Source organism: Phyllobates terribilis, unplaced genomic scaffold (assembly GCF_046119375.1).
Source record: "Phyllobates terribilis strain yellow unplaced genomic scaffold, ASM4611937v1 Scaffold_2__4_contigs__length_985480577, whole genome shotgun sequence".
In the NCBI taxonomy this organism is placed as follows: domain Eukaryota; kingdom Metazoa; phylum Chordata; class Amphibia; order Anura; family Dendrobatidae; genus Phyllobates; species Phyllobates terribilis.
In genome coordinates this window covers 211,832,739-211,850,677 of record NW_027362762.1, presented here as the reverse complement: position 1 = coordinate 211,850,677, position 17,939 = coordinate 211,832,739, and the positions used below count along the sequence as shown (strand labels likewise).

The window sequence follows — 17,939 nt, the reverse complement described above, 5'->3', positions numbered from 1 at the left end:
GCCGTACCTCAAAATAAGCAGTTTTTTTTTCTCTAAATCCGCTGTATGGTCCCAGAGATATGGACCGTTTTACTTAGTGCTATTTTTTATGTCTCTACCAAGGATTACAGGATTCTCAGTGCTTTGTGTCTTCAGGCTGATCTGCATAACTACCATGTGAGCCATGCCTCCATAATACAGACCATAAAAATTAGCTTTAAATAAAAAAGGCCTGTATCTCTGGAACTGTTTGGCGGATTTTAAAAGAATAAAAACTGGCATACCTAGTGGAGTAGTGGGAATAAAATAATAGCAAAAACTGGTCACTTTTGTCTTTGTGACAGTTTCTGCTTAAGTGGGTACAGAGGACGGGACTTGCCAGATGGTATGTAGATCATTGAGGACCAGGATAGTAGGACATGCAGTACAGTAGGCAGACTAGCAGATCACTAACTGAACCAGAAGTGTAGATTTACACATGAACAGAAGTGTAGATTTACACATGAACAGAAGTGTATAGTCAGTCTAGGACTTGCAGCAATCAAATGTTTAATGGTAGAGGTTATGCTGTCAGTAGACTGATAATCAATGGCAGAGACATATGCAATCAGCAAGTGGGTGGTTAACTGCAGTAGTGATAAACAAACAATACTTTCTTGCAGAGAAAGGTTACTGTTGCAGCAGCATGATAGTGTGTACAGCTCCAGTATTAACAGAGAAGAGTTATTCTTACAGCAAAACTCCTGTAGTACGTGTTAACTGAATGCAAAGCTGCTAAAAACTCAGACAGCACATAGCTGTCAGTTTTATAAAGCCTTGTGTGAAGATGTCAAAGAAGCTCGCCGGGTTACTTGAAAAACTCAATGTGGAGTAGAGAAAAGAGAGATGGCCATTAGTGATGAGTATGTTCTGTTAACCCTTTCGCCGAGTATGCTCGGACCGAGCTCCGAGTATTTACAGCTGCTCGGTGATATGTTTAAATCGCTCCCGTGTGCATGATTTGCGACTGTTTGACAGTTTTATTACATGTGAGGAATGTCTATTTCTTACACACTCCTCACATGTAATAAAGCTGTCAAACAGTTGCAAATCATGCACACGGGAGCGATTCAACCTTATCACCGAGCAGCTCTAAATACTCGGTGCTCGCCCGAGCATACTTGGCGAAAGGGTTAACAGAACATACTCGCTCATCACTAATGGCCATAGGAAATGAGAGTAGGACCTGGGGCTGAGATAAGTAACATGATCTGCTTAGGCTAGTATCCCACAATGTGGCTTACAGCCATTCCTGGCTTTGGCCTCCAGAGAGTGCCTGAGTTAGTGGTAATAGTGAAATATTATCCATAAACTTGTGCTCTTTTGCCCATGCGGGTGGGATTGGCAGTGGGTAAATGCAGCAGCAAGGCTTATTTTGGTCATTATTTTACATGACAGATGTGCTACCATTAGACCATTAGCTTACTGACTGCGAGTAGAGCTTCATCCGGGCAACTAGCCGCAACATGTGACTGCAACCTTAATGTTTCTGCTAAATTATTATTACTTCTGTGTATTGCAGGTGTACAGTCTTGAATATTTGGAATCACTTAAACTAAGAAACAACCCCATAAAGGAAATCCCGTATGGTATTCACAAGCTGAAGAGGCTCCGGACTTTCATTGTATCATTTTGTTCTTTGTCATCTCTTCCTGCTGGGTATGATGCTCACTACACTGTAGAAAGTTTAAAGGAGAATGTCCATCTGTTATATGTATAGCATGTCCACAGAATATGCTATGAATGTATGACAGATGTACAGCCCATCTAACTAAAGGACAAGCCTTATTGTGGGCTGCTGCCAGAGATCAGTTGGTCTAATATGTGGCTCTTTTTTATTGTCTTACATTTACTAAAGATTGTACATCATTTTCTCAGAATTTTATATAATTTCCTTTGTTATGTAAAATAGATTGACTCTTGTGTTATACAGTATAGACCATTGGTATAACTCATATGTGCTTCAGGCCGTACATCTTACATTGTAATAGTGGTGTTTCGTCTCTGTCTCTTTGATAAACATTTCTTTTTTTTTAGGCTGTTCCTACTGCCATATCTGCAGGTGCTGGATGTGTCCTACAATAACATTACTTCAATTCCAAATGATATATCTAATCTCAGGTAGTAAATAATAAATGAATATTGTCATACTTGCATAAAGGCAATTCTAACTTCGCTGGTGATTTGTTTTCATATACTGACAGTGGCATTACTGAGCCCTCACTAAAGAAATACTTAGACGGCGTAAACATTAGACTAGACAATCTGAATATGAGACAGATTTATGACAGTAGCTCCTGCTGGATCATAAATCTGATGCAATTTTAATCACATTTGTCTAACCTCTTGGTAGCATACTGGGCTAAGACGAGCATATGAAAAATGTTCTTTTTTTATCCAGAAAAAAATGTCAATTTTGGCTTCAATATAGTATTTTTATATATGTGATCTGAATTTCATCCATTTGTCCAATTTTGCCATCCACATCACACCTGTATTGCATCCGTTTTATACATCAAAATTGAAAAGAAAATTATACAAGGCCTATGTTATATTAATTGCAGTGGATCCATTACAGAATGGATGCCATACTGATGGTGACCTTATAGAATTTTTTGTGCACCCATTGAGTTTATTTGTCTCCCTGATGAAGTTGTGTAAAGGACGATAGGCGTGAGCTTTCTGTGCATTCCAGGCCTGTGACTTAACCCCCAATTACCCCAAGTATTTGTACTTATTGTGTGTCTTTTTTCTTCGATGCACTTTTACTTAAATGTTTCATGTATTAGCATCGAAAAAATGCAAGAGCGCAATAGGATCTTATCCAATTAATAATTGTTACAGAAGTATTAAAAACTGCTCACCTAGTAGGGTTGTGTGGGACACAACACCTATAAAGCCTGGACTCCAGATGCTGCAGCTTCCTATGGATATGTCAGAGATAGATGCTGGGAAAGGAAGTAGTTTCTGCGCTCTCTGGAGTCACGACAAACCATTAGTATGGATAAAAATGTAGGTTTAGTGTCTACGCGTTTCAGAGTCCACCGACTCCTTCCTCAGGACAACCATACATTTATGGTTGTCCTGAGGAAGGAGTCGGTGGACTCTGAAATGCGTAGACACTAAACCTACATTTTTATCCATACTAATGATTTGTCGTGACTCCAGAGAGCACAGAAACAACTTTCTTTCCCAGCATCTATCTAATGTATTAGCATGTTATTCCTGCACTAGTAGTCAGCTTCAGGGTTGTCATTGTGGGTTTCCTTTTCACAGGCATACATATATATAAGTTTTGCTGAATTCACCTCTATTAGCACATACTGTTTTGCCTTATAGGGTATAGGAGGGTCTGCTGGGACACTGTCACGATATTGCAGTTTGATTTCCTGGGAGAATTGTCTCCTACCCTGTACCTCAAGCTAAGGGAGCCCTAGGCTATCCCAGTCCTGCAGATTACCCCTGATGGTGGGGATGCCGGGGTCTCGTACATTGCTAATCTCCTATATGAACAGTTATCTGTTTCCTCCCCTCACCCAGGGAATTATGGGACAGAAGCATATGAAATAACACAAACCTGAAAGACAGGGGAAAACAGACCGGGATAAAAGAAGACCACAATCATACAAATATACTCACAAAACAACCGAGTGGGAAACAAGGGAGGGATAGGTGGGACAAACCAAATGGGAAGAGAATTAGGAGAAATGCACCCAAACCAACTCCACACAGAAATCTCCTAAAAACAACTCCATCCGTCTGCCCTTAACTCTGAACTCTCCTTCAACTCCAAACCAGGAAGTGGTAAGCTATCACTGGAAAAGAAAGAAGCAAGGAGGGGTGTTTTTAAATTTGGGAGTAACCAACTCAGAACAGCTGATACAAAAAGACAGAGAACTCCAGGAGTCCAACTAAGCAGTTTAACTCTTCTAGAAACAGAGCAAAGAAAGCCAGAACTGCTAATAGGACGGTGAAGCCGTTTTAACAACCGCAGGTGTATGTGTCACCAGACGCTGCGATCGTCTGACCCCATTCTGTCGCAGTATCCCCGTGACAGACACAGATACATTGTCTGCTGTCCTGTGCAATCGTTTTTGTTTTTAGATGTTTTTATAATACGTGGATGTTTGTCTTATTTAGCCTCTATAAATGCATTTTATACAGATTTTTATATTTTGCATATTACTTGTATGTTCATGGTTATCCTTTTCTATATGATGTGTGCTTGTTTGATTGTACTTTGTTCTGATCCAAAACACAAATCAAACTAGTGCACGCACCGAATTTTACATGCTGACAATCATGGAAAAAATTTCATGTCAACTACCCCATTGACTTGCATTGGTCCATTTGTCTGTTATGTACAGCATACGGAACAAAGATGCACTCGTCTCAAAGAACCCTTAGAACAATTTTTTTTGTGCAAAATTTAAGTTATGCACTCTTTAGAGGTAAACGATGGCCTCCCTGTGGGGCTAAATCCCTTTTGAATGAGGAGCATACAGGCAGTAAAAAACTAATGGTATGTACACAGGACATCTTTTAGACACCAGTGTATTGAGTTTTTCAAACAGAAGATGGTTTAGGAAAGCACCAGTTTTATCCAGAAAAATGGGACAATTTTTTTTTCCACTTCCGTGTGCAGTCTGTATGCAATCCGTTTTTTTACAGCAGCAGCTATTAAAGGGAACCTGTCGCAGACCAATCTGCTTGCAGCATGTCACAGAGTGGGGGGAGCTGAGTAGTTTAATATATAGTTTTGTAAGAAAAGATTCAGCAGAAGGGGACCTGAGAGGCGCTGGAAACTGGGGAAGGCAGCGATCAGTGAGTATATTAACACACTTACAATATATTTCATATAATATAATATATACAAAATATTTTAAAATGAGGTCATACACATAGCTTTGAAATTAGAAAATGTATTTTTCAGTGATTCAGGAAAAGATTTTCCTGAAAATTATTAAAACTTGAAAAAATACTTTACAGTGAGCTCACACTGAGGTTTTTTTTTTTGCCTGTCAAAGAAAAACAAGTTTTCTAGCGGAAACTACTTCAGGAAACTCTCCTTCTTTGGGGAGCTTTGTGGAGTTTTTAGTTTCCATGAAGCTTTTTTTTTTGCAGCCTTTTGATTGACAATGCCTAGATAGTAGCGTTTTTTGATTAGGAGACGTTTCAAAGAAGTGACATCCACTAACTTTTCTCCTACCAGCCTTTTTTGTAAGCCTGAAGTATTTAAAAGACGCTCAAAAAACTGAATATATGAACATCAAGTTGTTCCATAGAAGTGAATAGGAAGATTCTTTTGTGCATTTTGTGTGGACTTCTCAAAAAACACTGGAAAAAGACACAGTGTGAACATTCGTTAACTTTTATGCCAGTTGTGGATTAAAAACTAAAAATTTGGTAAACAAGTTGTGATATTCACTGTTTTGTTCATGTATTTGGCACTACAGTCATTTTTGGCAGCGATTTTTTTTTTCCATCACTGTCTTTCAAGGATTATGCTTTTTTTTTTTATGACATAGCCAAATGAGTCCCTGTTTTTTTGTAAAACTTAGTTGTATTTCTGATACATTTAATGTACCATATAATGTATTAAAAAACTTTAAAAGATTTTATTTTTCTGGGGTGGAATGGAATAAAAAAAGTCATTCCGTAACTTTTCAGGATTGTTTTTTGGGTTTTGTTTTGATGGGGTTCTCTGGGCAGTAAAAATTACATACTAGCTTTCTTTTTTGGGTCTGTATGGTAATGGTGATACCAAATTTATAGAGTAGTAGTATTATTTGTCATATTCATAATGTTATTATTTTTTCTTTTACTTAAAAAAAAAATAAAATAAAGTTATGGTTCTCAGAATAAGGTGACATAATTTATTTAATCAATGGAGCTAGTGTGATGGCTTTTTTGTAGGGTATGCTGCCGTTTATATTGGTACTACTGTGTCAAACGACAGATGTGGTGATACCATTTTACATATTTATATTTTATATACAACATATTTTATTGTTTTCTTGTTTAGATTTTTTATAATTGGAGAAAAGTATGATACTGTAGTTTATTCCTGACTATTTGCCCATTTGGACAGGCCAGCAAACACCTGATGAACCAGCGAAATGCAAGTTCCCCATGTAAACAGGACATATACTGCTGATGACAAGATATTCTATGGGTACAGAAAGATTATTTTTTTAATGTTTTTTTTTTGCGCGCATAGAATTCTGGTTGGCTTGTTTAAACAGATCAGGAACGATCGGCGATATTCTTGTTATGGGGATATTGGGACAGAGAGGGGCCAGAAGATTGCGGTGTCTGGTTACACGAACTCCTGCACTGATTGGAACTGCTTCACCATCCTATTAAACAGTGCAAGTTTTCCTTGCTCTGTCATTGCAAGGGTTAATCAGTTCAGTTGATCTCCTGGAGCTCTCCATCCTGAATTGTCTCAGCTGTTCTGTGTTGGCCACTCCCCTCTGGTATTTATGCTCACCACTGGCACTTGGGAGTTGCCAGTGATAGTTGTTTTACTTCCTGGTTTGGTGTTGAAGGAGAAGTTCAGTGTTTGGAGTAGGCAGTTGGACAGTTTTTCAGGAGATTGCTGCATGGAGTTGGTTTGCATTTTTATCCTCATCCTCTCCCATTTGGTTTGTGCCTCCTGTTCCTCCCATTTCTCACTCTGTTGTTTTGTGAATGTATTTGTATGATTATAGTTTTCTTCTATCCCTGTCTGTTAACCCATGCCTGTCTGGTTAGTGTTTTCCAATACACTTCAGCCTCACGCTTCCCTGGGTGGGGGAGGGAACAGATAAGGGTTAAGATAGGAGCATAGCAAGGTATGAAACCCTGGCGTCTCCACCATCCAGGATAATCCAGGGGACAGGGATAGGCTAGGGTACCCCTAGTTCAAGTGATTAGGTAGGTGCACACAGTCCTTTGTCGCTACATGACAATTCTTGTATGTAGTCAATCGGCGGTCATTTAACAGCCTGGTTTGTGGTGTGTAAAACTGTCATTTACCTGTCAGTGTGATGCTAATTAGCTCGGCCATGACTCACTACTGTACTGTGATCATTTTGTTGGTGGCTAATTAAGCCTAGTTATTTTTTTCCTTATCTTATTTTTAGGGTCATGCTCATGTCGATACATCACATTTATATGTTTAGCTGTGGTATTTCTTGTTCTTCAACCACTAGTCACATGCTTTACTTCACTTCAGTCCAGAACATTAGCCCAGGTTTTTATTGTCAGTAGATGGTCAATACAGTAGTTTTGCTGAACCGTGCCGATATGATGCTGTTCTGCAAAATGCGTCAATGCAAATAGTTCTGTAATTGAGTAAAAAGAACAGTGTGTGCCTGACTAATAAAGAGGTAAAAGGCAGACAGGAAACAAGTATTCACGACATCCACATCATCAGTGATGCAATATATAAAGGTTTTGTGTTACTGGAACCTCCGACGTGAATAGTCTTAAACTAGATTTCTCCAAGTGGAACACTGCACCAAAAAATAATAATCAATATAAACCTCCTCTAATTACAATCCATGCAACGTTGACAAAAAATATTCATTCTAAAATAAGTCAGGAATTGATATTAGGTATCAATCTTGTACCAGGTGACTACAGTTTTACCTATTAAAGGAAATCTGTCAGCAGGTTTTTGCTATTTAATATGAGAGTAGCATAATTTAGGGTAAGTCAGCCTGATTCCAATAATCTATCACTTAGTTACTGGGTGCAGCAGTTGTGACACATCAGAGTTCATAGATGCAGCAGAGCTGAGAAAGCTTACCCCGTCTACACCAGGCTCTCCATGTACATTGTATATTGACAATGAGCTGCTTATCAGAGGAGCGGGTGTGGTTAGTCCAGGGCTCACAGGCTGCTGAAGTCCAGCAGTGATTATCTCCTAATGATAAAATCTTAATTGTAAGTAAACAACAGCACTCAGCCAAAAAAGAGACACATCTTTGAATTCAGTGTCTCAGCCCCTACCTCATGCTGCCCTTAGATGAAATAGCAAAATCCTGCTGACAGATTCCCTTTCAAGTGATTCTCAGTTTACAAGACAATATACAAATACCGTGTAAATCCTTAAATCTAGAAAGATTGATAATCTGACACTTTGGTTCCAGCACACAACTACAATATAATGTTAAACTTCAAAAGATCAACTTTCAAGATTTCACTTAGCAGAAATAAGGACTAAACAAAACTTAACCAATAAAAAAAAATCTGATTCAGAATAAAATGTTAAAATATAATCTGCTCCTATAGTGTTTTTTTTCCCTATTTCTTTTTTTAATGGTTCTCAACCCTTATGTGGGTGTTTTATAAACTTATCCATGGCTGCTGGATGATCCAGGATGATAACCCAGCCAATAATCCAATGATGCTTGAGTAAAGAAGTCTAGGCCCCGATCTATCAAAAAGTTTTTGCCAGAACTCTGGAGTCGTTTTTGAACCTCTCAAAAAGTTTTGACTTTTGGCATTTTTACCCCAGTTCTGACCAGCTTTGCCAAAGCTGGGACGGGACAGGGCGTGGCGAAACCTGATAAATTCATCATAATTTACCCCATAAAAAAGACTTAAGTTACACCAGCAATGCATGGTAGTGGTACGATGTGCCAAATTCACTAAGAGGCGCAAACCTCCTAATCAATTTGGGCCTCTTACTCCAGCGCTTCCCTTCATTAAGACTGGCTACCCTTAGTGAATCGGGGCCTTAGTGTACAGTATATTCTAACATTTTGGAATTTCTGGCTTCACAAGCCAGACTATTCCAATAATATAGGCTATATCCTGTAAATTGATTTACAGGGCAATGGTAAGAATTTCCCTGTATGTTTATTGTTGGAAAGCTCCTACCTGTAAATGAAGCTGTTTCATGAAATATATATTTTATTTTTCTTGCAATTACATAACGTAAAGATGCATCTTACTGTCGAGAGACTCTTTTAACAAAAAAATATATATTGCAGCATACACGGTTTAGATGAATGTAGATTGCCGGTATTGATCCATGTGCAGCATATGTGGTCCAGATCATTCCTGCATATATAGGAGAAATAACAGTTTATAAATCTAGAAAAAATTTAATATGATACTATCTTTCACAAGAGTTTTCTAATTGAGAAAAAATGTTATTTTTTTTAATTGCATATACAGAAGTAGCAGATTACATCAGGGTCAAAGCCATTTCATCTGCTAACCACATACTTTCCTCATAAGAAAATGACTGATTTGTAGACATAACAGGCTGTCTTAAATGCGTGTTATCTGAACATGGTCTGGTGTGAAAATTTCTTGCAGCATTATTCCCTGGATGAGGGTGCTTTAGCTTAAATTTATCTGTTTGGTCTAGTGATTTTAGCTAGTCCTGGACTATAACATTATAATAATGCAATCAATCTAGATATCTGTCTAATTAAAGGGAATCTGTCGCCAGGTTTTTGCTATGTAATCTGAGAGCCGCATGACATAGGAACAGAGACTCTGATTCCAGTGATGTATCACTTACTGATCTGCTTTTTCACAGTTTTGATAAAATCACAGTTTTTTGTCCTGCGAATCTACTAATTCTCTGAATAAGAGCTCTGTATAACCCCACCCACACCACTGATTGACAGCTCGCTGTGTACATTGTGCATAGGTAGAAAGCTGCCAATCAGTGGTCAGGATGGGGTTGCACAGCGCATGAGGACTACATGGCACAATACAACTATTCCTCTAGTGATAATCTCCTGCTGATAAAACACTGATTTTATTGAAACTACTGTACATTAAGCAGCCCAGTAAGTGACATGAAATCAGGGTCTCTATCTCTACAGATTACATAGCAAAAACCTGATTTCAGATTCCTTTTAACAATAAGCAGATAATTTTTTAAAGGTTTTCACCATGAAAATATTAAGCACAATCTATGTAATATGGGTGCTGCATGCCCTATTATTGCATATAGCATTTGTAGCCACTTTTAGATGTATATGCTTAAGAGGAATACACCCAAAAAGGGCCACAGTCTGGATGGATGCCTAGACATCTGTCCACAATGGGTACCCTTTGCAAAAATAAAAAAAAGTATACCGCACAGTATAGGATTTTTTGTGGTGGCCCTCTGCATAAGACACTGTTCTTAGCTATGCCGTTAAATAAAAAATTATGAGGCTGCAGAGCAGTCAGATGGAGGCCAAAAGCACACACTTTGGGATTCGGTTTGGTGAAATGGGGCTATGGCAATGCAAAAGTATGCAACAGGAAAAACTTTTGGTTTTTCGGCTAAATAAAGAATCTGCGGGACATGTGTAAATGGAATAATGTGTATCTTCCTAGGGCGCTGGAGTACCTAAACGTGGAAGGAAATAGTTTACCTGCATTACCCTGTGGAGCACTGAAGCTGAAGATAAAACACCTACGTGTGGGGAATAATCGGATGCACCCTCTGTTCTGGGGAGAAAACACCCACATTCAACCACAACGTCTAATGGACTTAGCAGCCATGTCCTTTGGCAAAAACAACATGTTTCGCTATTTCACAGCTATTCCTAGTGAAGTGACTCACATACTACAGAGGTAAGTCCTTCCATGTTCTGAGTTGTACGTATAATACCAAATTAGGGTCGGGAGTACAAAGTGCATTAGCTACACTTTATGATTAGGGTGCCACATGTACATCTACAGGTGCATCTCACACAATTAGAATATCATCAAAAAGTTAATTTATTTCAGTTCTTCAATACAAAAAGTGAAACTCATATATTATATAGAGTCATTACAGAGTGATCAATTGCAAGTGTTTATTTCTGTTAATGTTGATGATTATGGTTTACAGACAATGAAAACACAGAAGTCATTATCTCAGTAAATTGAAATAATTAACAAAAACACCTGCAAAGGCTTCCTAAGCGTTAAAAAAGGTCCCTTAGTCTGTTTCAGTAGGCTCCACAATCATGGGGAAGACCGCTGACTTGGCAGATGTCCAGAAGGCAGTCATTGACATACTCCACAAGGTGCCAGAGTTCCAATTTCCATTTGGAAATCAAGGTCCCAGAGTCTGGAGGAAGAGTGGAGAGGCCACAATCCAAGCTGCTTGAGGTCTAGTGTGAAGTTTCCACAATCAGTGATGGTTTGGGGAGCCATGTCATCTGCTGGTGTAGGTCCACTGTGTTTTATCAAGACCAAAGTCAGCGCAGCAGTCTACCAGGAAATTTTAGAGCACTTCATGCTTCCCTCTGCCGACAAGCTTTATGGAGATAGAAATTTCATTCTCCAGCAGGACTTGGCACCTGTCCACACTGCCAAAAGTACCAATACCTGGTTTAAAAGCAACAGTATCACTGTGCTTGATTGGCCAGCAAACTCGCCCAACCTTAACCCCATAGAGAATCTATGGGGTATTGTCAAGAGGAAGATGAGACAGCAGACAAAACAATGCAGACGAGCTGAAGGCTGCTATCAAAGCAACCTGGGCTTCCATAACACCTCAGCAGGGCCACAGGCTGATCGCCTCCATGCCACACCACATTGATGCAGTAATTGATGCAAAAGGAGCCCGACCAAGTATTGAGTGCATTTACTGAACATACATTTCAGTAGGCCAACATTTCAGATTTTAAAAACATTTTTCAAGCTGTTATAAAGTATTCTAATTTACTGAGATAATGACTTTTGTGTTTTCTTTGGCTGTAAGCCATAATCAACAACATTAACAGAAATAAACACTTGAACTAGATCACTCTGTTTGTAATGACTCTATATAATATATGAGTTTCACTGTTTGTATTGAAGAACTGAAATAAATGAACTTTTTGATGATATTCTAATTTAGTGAGCTGCACCTGTATCTCCCAACTTTTAAATAGCATGTATTGAAGCATTTACAAAGTTATTTTGCCCCTATTTAAGCCCCTTAATATTCTCATCAACTATGATAACACTTTCATGGCCTCCATAAAGAATGATGCCCCCGAGTGACTGTAACACAGTATGATGGCCCCACAGTCCCATAATACAGTATAATGGCCCCCACAGCCCTCCACACAGCTTAATGACCTCCACAAAGTATAATGGCCCCCACACAGTCCTGTACACAGTATAATGGACCACACACAATATTAATGCCCTCACAGCTCCACCATAGTCCCCCTACATACAGTTGATTGCCTCCAAAGCTCTCCACACTTTATGATGTACCCACACACCCCTACACACAGTATATTGGCCTCACAATATATACCCCACACACAGTATATACACCACACACAATATATCCCCATCATTGCTAAAAAAAACTACACACCTAACTACCGTTCCCCCACTGACCCGATTTCTGCAGTATGTGTTCTGAAGAACTGTGATTCAGAGCTTAGATGCACAGAGCGACTGATGGAACAGGAAGGTGACGGTTCCCTCTTCCATCATTTTCTTCAACTTTGTCTGCATCCAGGATGCAGATACCATTGAAAGTGCAATGCCGAGCGGGTGGTGCGGGCTCCACTGTATCACAGCACCCCTAGAAGTATGCACCTGATTGCATCTTTATTAGCCTAGACAAGGAGTGGAAACAAAAAAATGAGTCAAGATATGAAGCTAGCCAGTCACATTAGATAGTTGGCGACTAAATACTCATTGTGTGATGCTGAGTGCACATTTGTGTAACTGGAGAGAAGAGGTGATGTGTGTGGTCGAGATTTATCTTCTGTGGGAACACAGGAGTGAGAATGCTAATATATAACATGTGCCAACATAGGACAGTTGGGGGACTTCATGCATATCACACATAGATCATCATCATGGCTAGTTTTAGGTTAGGGCTTCAATACAAATTGACATAAAATTGCGTCATTGCCGCAGTGTTTTCCTATGAGAAGCAAAGCCAAGTATAACCTTGGGACCATAATAAAAAATGTGAGCCATATTCAAATATTAAAGGAAACCTGACAGCTGATTCATGCTGCCCAAACCAAAGGCAGCATGACTCACAGCCGGATGCACGATTGCAGCCAGATATATTTCTCTCTCAAATGCACCAGCGTTTCAAAGAAAATATAGTTTGAAGATGCAAGTAAACCAGCTTGGTATCATCCCAGGCCGTCTTTTCCTTGCTCCGCTAGAGGCAGTTTACACACGGGAGAGATCTGTCAGTGATCTAGAGAGGTGCAGGAAGAAGCCAGCCGGGGGAAACACCAGACTAGCCTCATCTCTAACTGTGGTCCTGCTGAATCTTCAAAATATGTTTTCCCTGAAATGCTGGAGCATTGCGGAAAATAATATACCAGGCTGCATTCGTGCATCCATGCTCTGATTGATGCTGCCCGCTTTTTGGGCAGCATGAATCACTTGACAGGTTCCCTTTAGGTCAGTCAGAATGTGGGAGACAACCAACATTTGCAGTATATCCATAGGTTTCATCTTATATATAGTCCCAGTCTGTCCTTCTGCTTACTCTAAGCTTTGAAGTAGTTTCTTGGGTTTCCTTATTTTAGTTGATCTGTTTTGTGTGCAGATGACTTTAGTGTGTCTTAGTGTTTAGAACATTTAGGTTTTAATATGATGTTCCCTTTTCTACCCAGCTTAACAGTCTGTGACTGCTGCCGAGGTGTCTTATCAGGGGAAGGACTTCGTTTTATTCGACCTTGTGAGAAAATCTTTGGAATCCGCAAGCTACCATTTCTGTTTCATAGCTGCTCGCCCTCCTGTTACAGAAGTTTTATGTGCCAGACAGAGTCACTTACTCATCATCTATATGACAGTTAGCGCGCATTCTTCATAGTAGTAAATGAGCAACATCTTTCTAATTAAAGAGAACCCATCCGGTCCCAAACGGCCACCCTTACAATTTACAGGCCTATTCCTTCAGTCCAGCATAGTGATTCCCTAGACAAACATTTCTACCTGTTCAATAACAACCTTTAAATAAACACTCCCAATTATTAGCTATACCTGTGTAAATGTTTGTTAATGTAGTGTAACTACAGGTGCTTCTCACTAAATTAGAATATCATCAAAAAGTTAATTTATTTCAGTTCTTCAATGCAAAAAGTGAAACTCATATATAGAGTCATTACAAACAGAGTGATCTATTTCAAGTGTTTATTTCTGTTAATGTTGATGATTATGGGTTACAGCCAATGAAAACACAAAAGTCATTATCTCAGTAAATTAGAATAATTAACAAAAAACCTGCAAAGGCTTCCTAAGCATTTAAAAAGGTCCTTTAGTCTGTTTCAGTAGGCTCCACAATCATGGGGAAGACTGCTGACTTGACAGATGTCCAGAAGGCAGTCATTGACACACTCCACAAGGAGGGTAAGCCACAAAAGGTCATTGGTAAAGAAGATGGCTGTTCACAGAGTGCTGCATCCAAGCATATTAATGGAAAGTTGAATGTAGGGAAAAAGTGTGGTAGGAAAAGGTGCACAAGCAACCGGGATAACCGCAGCCTTGAAAGGATTGTTAAGAAAAGGCCATTCAAAAATTTGGGGGAGATTAACAAGGAGTGGACTGCTGCTGGAGTCAGTGCTTCAAGAGCCACCACACACAGACGTATCCAAGATATGGGCTACAAGTGTTGTATTCCTTGTGTCAAGCCACTCATGACCAATAGACAACGCCAGGAAAAAAAGACTTGGACTGTTGCTCAGTGGCCCAAGATGTTTTCAGATGAAAGTAAATTTTGCAATTTTCATTTGGAAATCAAGGTTCCAGAGTTTGGAGGAAGAGTGGAGAGGCCACAATCCAAGCTGCTTGAGGTCTAGTGTGAAGTTTCCACAATCAGTGATGGTTTGGGGAGCCATGTCATCTGCTGGTGTAGGTCCACTGTGTTTTATCAAGACCAAAGTCAGAGCAGCAGTCTACCAGGAAATAAATTTTAGAGCACTTCATGCTTCCCTCTGCCGACAAGCTTTTCGGAGATGGAAATTTCATTCTCCAGCAGGACTTGGCACCTGTCCACACTGCCAAAAGTACCAATAGCTGGTATAAAAACAACAGTATCACTGAGCTTGATTGGCCAGCAAACTCGCCTGATTCTCTATGGGGTATTGTCAAGAGGAAGATGAGCGACACCAGACCCAACAATGCAGACGAGCTGAAGGCTGCTATCAAAGCAACCTGGGCTTCCATAACACCTCAGCAGCGCCACAGGCTGATCGCCTCCATGCCAAGCCGCATTGATGCAGTAAATGATGGAAAAGGAGCCCCGACCAAGTATTGAGTGCATTTACTGAATATACATTTCAGTAGGCCAACATTTCGGATTTTAAAAACATTTTTCAAGCTGTTGTTATATACATATATATACATGGATTGGGGCATATACCAAGATGGGGGTGAGCACATTCTTTATTTCTGCAGTCTCATACCCCTGCTCCTTTCTGTGGCTGCTCTATGCTGCCCTCGCCTGCCCTCTGTATGAGTTTTTTCTAAGCTAAAACCTCAGTATTCAGGTTAATTTGCCGTGCTAGCACTTGGCTATAATTAAGTGGGTTTTGGGTTGCAGTTTTGGCACTCGGTCTGTAAAAGGTTCGCCATCACTGCTCTAAGGGGTTAAGGTCACGTGAGTTTTCTGGCCAATCAAGCACAGTGATACTATTGTTTATAAACCTGGTATTGGTACTTTTGGCAGTGTGGACAGGTGCCAAGTCCTGCTGGAGAATGAAATTTCCATCTCCAAAAAGCTTGTCGGCAGAGGGAAGCATGAAGGGCTCTAAAATTTCCTGGTAGACGGCTGCGCTGACTTTGGTCTTGATAAAACACAGTGGACCTACACCAGCAGATGACATGGCTCCCCAAACCATCACTGATTGTGGAAACTTCACACTAGACCTCAAGCAGCTTGGATTCACTCTCCACTCTTCCTCCAGACTCTTGGACCTTGATTTACAAATGAAATGCAAAATTTACTTTGTTCTTAAAAGAACACCTTGGACTACTGAGCAACAGTCCCGGTCTTTTTCTCCTTGGCCCAGGTAAGACGCTTCTGGCGTTGTCTATTGGTCATGAGTGACTAAGGGACCTTTTCAAAAGCATCGGAAGCCTTTGCATGTGTTTTTTGTTAATTATTCTAATTTACTGAGATAATGACTTTTGTGTTTTCATTGGCTGTAAGCCATAATCATCAACATTAACAGAAATAAACACCTGAAATAGATCACTCTTTGTAATGACTCTATATAATATGTGGGTTTCACCTTTTGTATTGAAGAAATAAAACTGAAATAAATTATTTTTTTGATGATATTCTAATTTAGTGAGAAGCAGTTGTATGTCGATTATCATCTTCTCCACTTTTCGGTTCACACTGCTCTCTACAATTTTAGCCTATGTAGCACCTGAACATGGCTCCATAGACTTGCATTGTAAAAGCCACGTCCGGCTCACATATAGAGCCCAGTTTGATCCGGTGAGTTAAAACATAAGTCATGTGAATGTAAAGATGATCAGAGCAGTGCTGGAAACCAGGGAAGACACTGATCTGTAAATATATTAATACAATTACGCTGAATTACGCACACATTTGCACAGGTGTAGCTAATAAAAAATTATAGGGAGTGCTTCTTTAATTTGTCTCTCTTCATATGGATACCAGCCAAGACTAGTCCAGCATCAGATCTAGAATTATGTCCCGTTCATTCCCATCATGTCTTTAGCCCTAGAAATCTTGTGCGTGATGTCCTACTTTCCAGGGCATGTGCAGTGAAGCCAGGTGCACTCTTCCTGGCTTCATTGGAGTACTGCGAATGGCCAGGAAGGCACAATAATGCCAATTCCCGGGATGAATGGTATTACTGCTGTTTGCAGCTTCCGGATGTAAGAAGTGTACGGAGCTGAAACAGGGGGCTCAGCTCTGTTCCCTGTGGAGTGGCCGTTCTCAAGTGCAGCCGATCAGCTTTTAATGAAGTAAATGGGACCTGAGCTGCAGTACCCGAGAATGGACACCACACAATGCATGAGGCTCTGCTGTACTGGCACTGTACATTCGGAGAAGCTGATCGTTGGGGGGGCAGGATGTAGGACCCCCACCAATTTCATACTGATGTCCTATCCCAGGGATAGGTCATCTGTAGCTAAGAATAACCCCTTTACCCAGCTACAGCAAAAATGTTAATTTCAAGTAATTTCTGAATTTGTTGAATAAAAAAACTATAAGATTGAATTTACTTAGAATCATTTATTAGATATTACATTTTACATGAAAGGGATATTCAAAATAATTTGTTTCAAAAATAGATTTTTTTTATTCCTTTATTCTTATTCAGGAAAATGTAAATTAATTATTTTCTGCTTATGTGCATTGTTCATATGGCTGCATTTATCAGTATCTGTTCTGTCTACCTATTTCTTGCCAAACATGGCAAAATCTCAAAATTAAAGATTTAAGTTTCATAATTTTTAAAGTGAACCTGACAACTGATACCTGCTACTCGATCCAAGAATTTGGTTTGTAACATGTATGAACATTGGTTTATATGCTTGCTACTCAACTACCTGAGTTGTGTGAGGTTTTGTTTATTGCCAACTGTTCTGCTGTAACTTTTGACATTGGTTTTAATGAGTTTCTTGATTAAAAAAAAGGCTGAAAGTAGAAAGAAGTTCATAGAGTTCAACCTATAACCTAACATGTTGATCCAGAGGAAGGCTAAAAAGCCCATGAAACAGTTGGTAGTGGCCCCATATTAGGAGAAAAATTCCTTCCCAATTCCACATATGGCAATCAGACTAGTTCCCTGGATCAACGTCCCATCAAAGAATCTAATACCTATAACCTGTAATATTATATATTTCAAGAAAGGCATCCAGGCCTCCTTGTACTTTTTTAGTGAATCGACCATTACAACTTCATGTGAGAGAGTTCCATAGTCTCACTGCGCTTGCAAAAAAGAATAGCCATCTGTGATTATGATTCAACCTTCTTTCCT

The 17,939-nt window shown here is 39.6% G+C and overlaps 1 protein-coding gene across 3 annotated transcripts in view; it reads left to right on the top strand.

The window, feature by feature from the left end:
- Positions 1-14,090, top strand: part of LRRC63 (leucine rich repeat containing 63) — a 118,218-nt gene extending 104,128 nt beyond the window's left edge. For all 3 annotated transcript variants that reach the window (XM_073670283.1, XM_073670278.1, XM_073670286.1), the window contains 4 exons: positions 1,541-1,677; positions 2,056-2,139; positions 10,354-10,593; positions 13,593-14,090. In XM_073670283.1, coding sequence (XP_073526384.1) covers positions 1,541-1,677; positions 2,056-2,139; positions 10,354-10,593; positions 13,593-13,776 — 645 coding nt within the window. In that variant the 3' untranslated portion in view covers positions 13,777-14,090. The remainder of the gene's footprint in view (positions 1-1,540; positions 1,678-2,055; positions 2,140-10,353; positions 10,594-13,592) is intronic.
- The last annotated feature ends 3,849 nt before the right edge of the window (positions 14,091-17,939 follow it).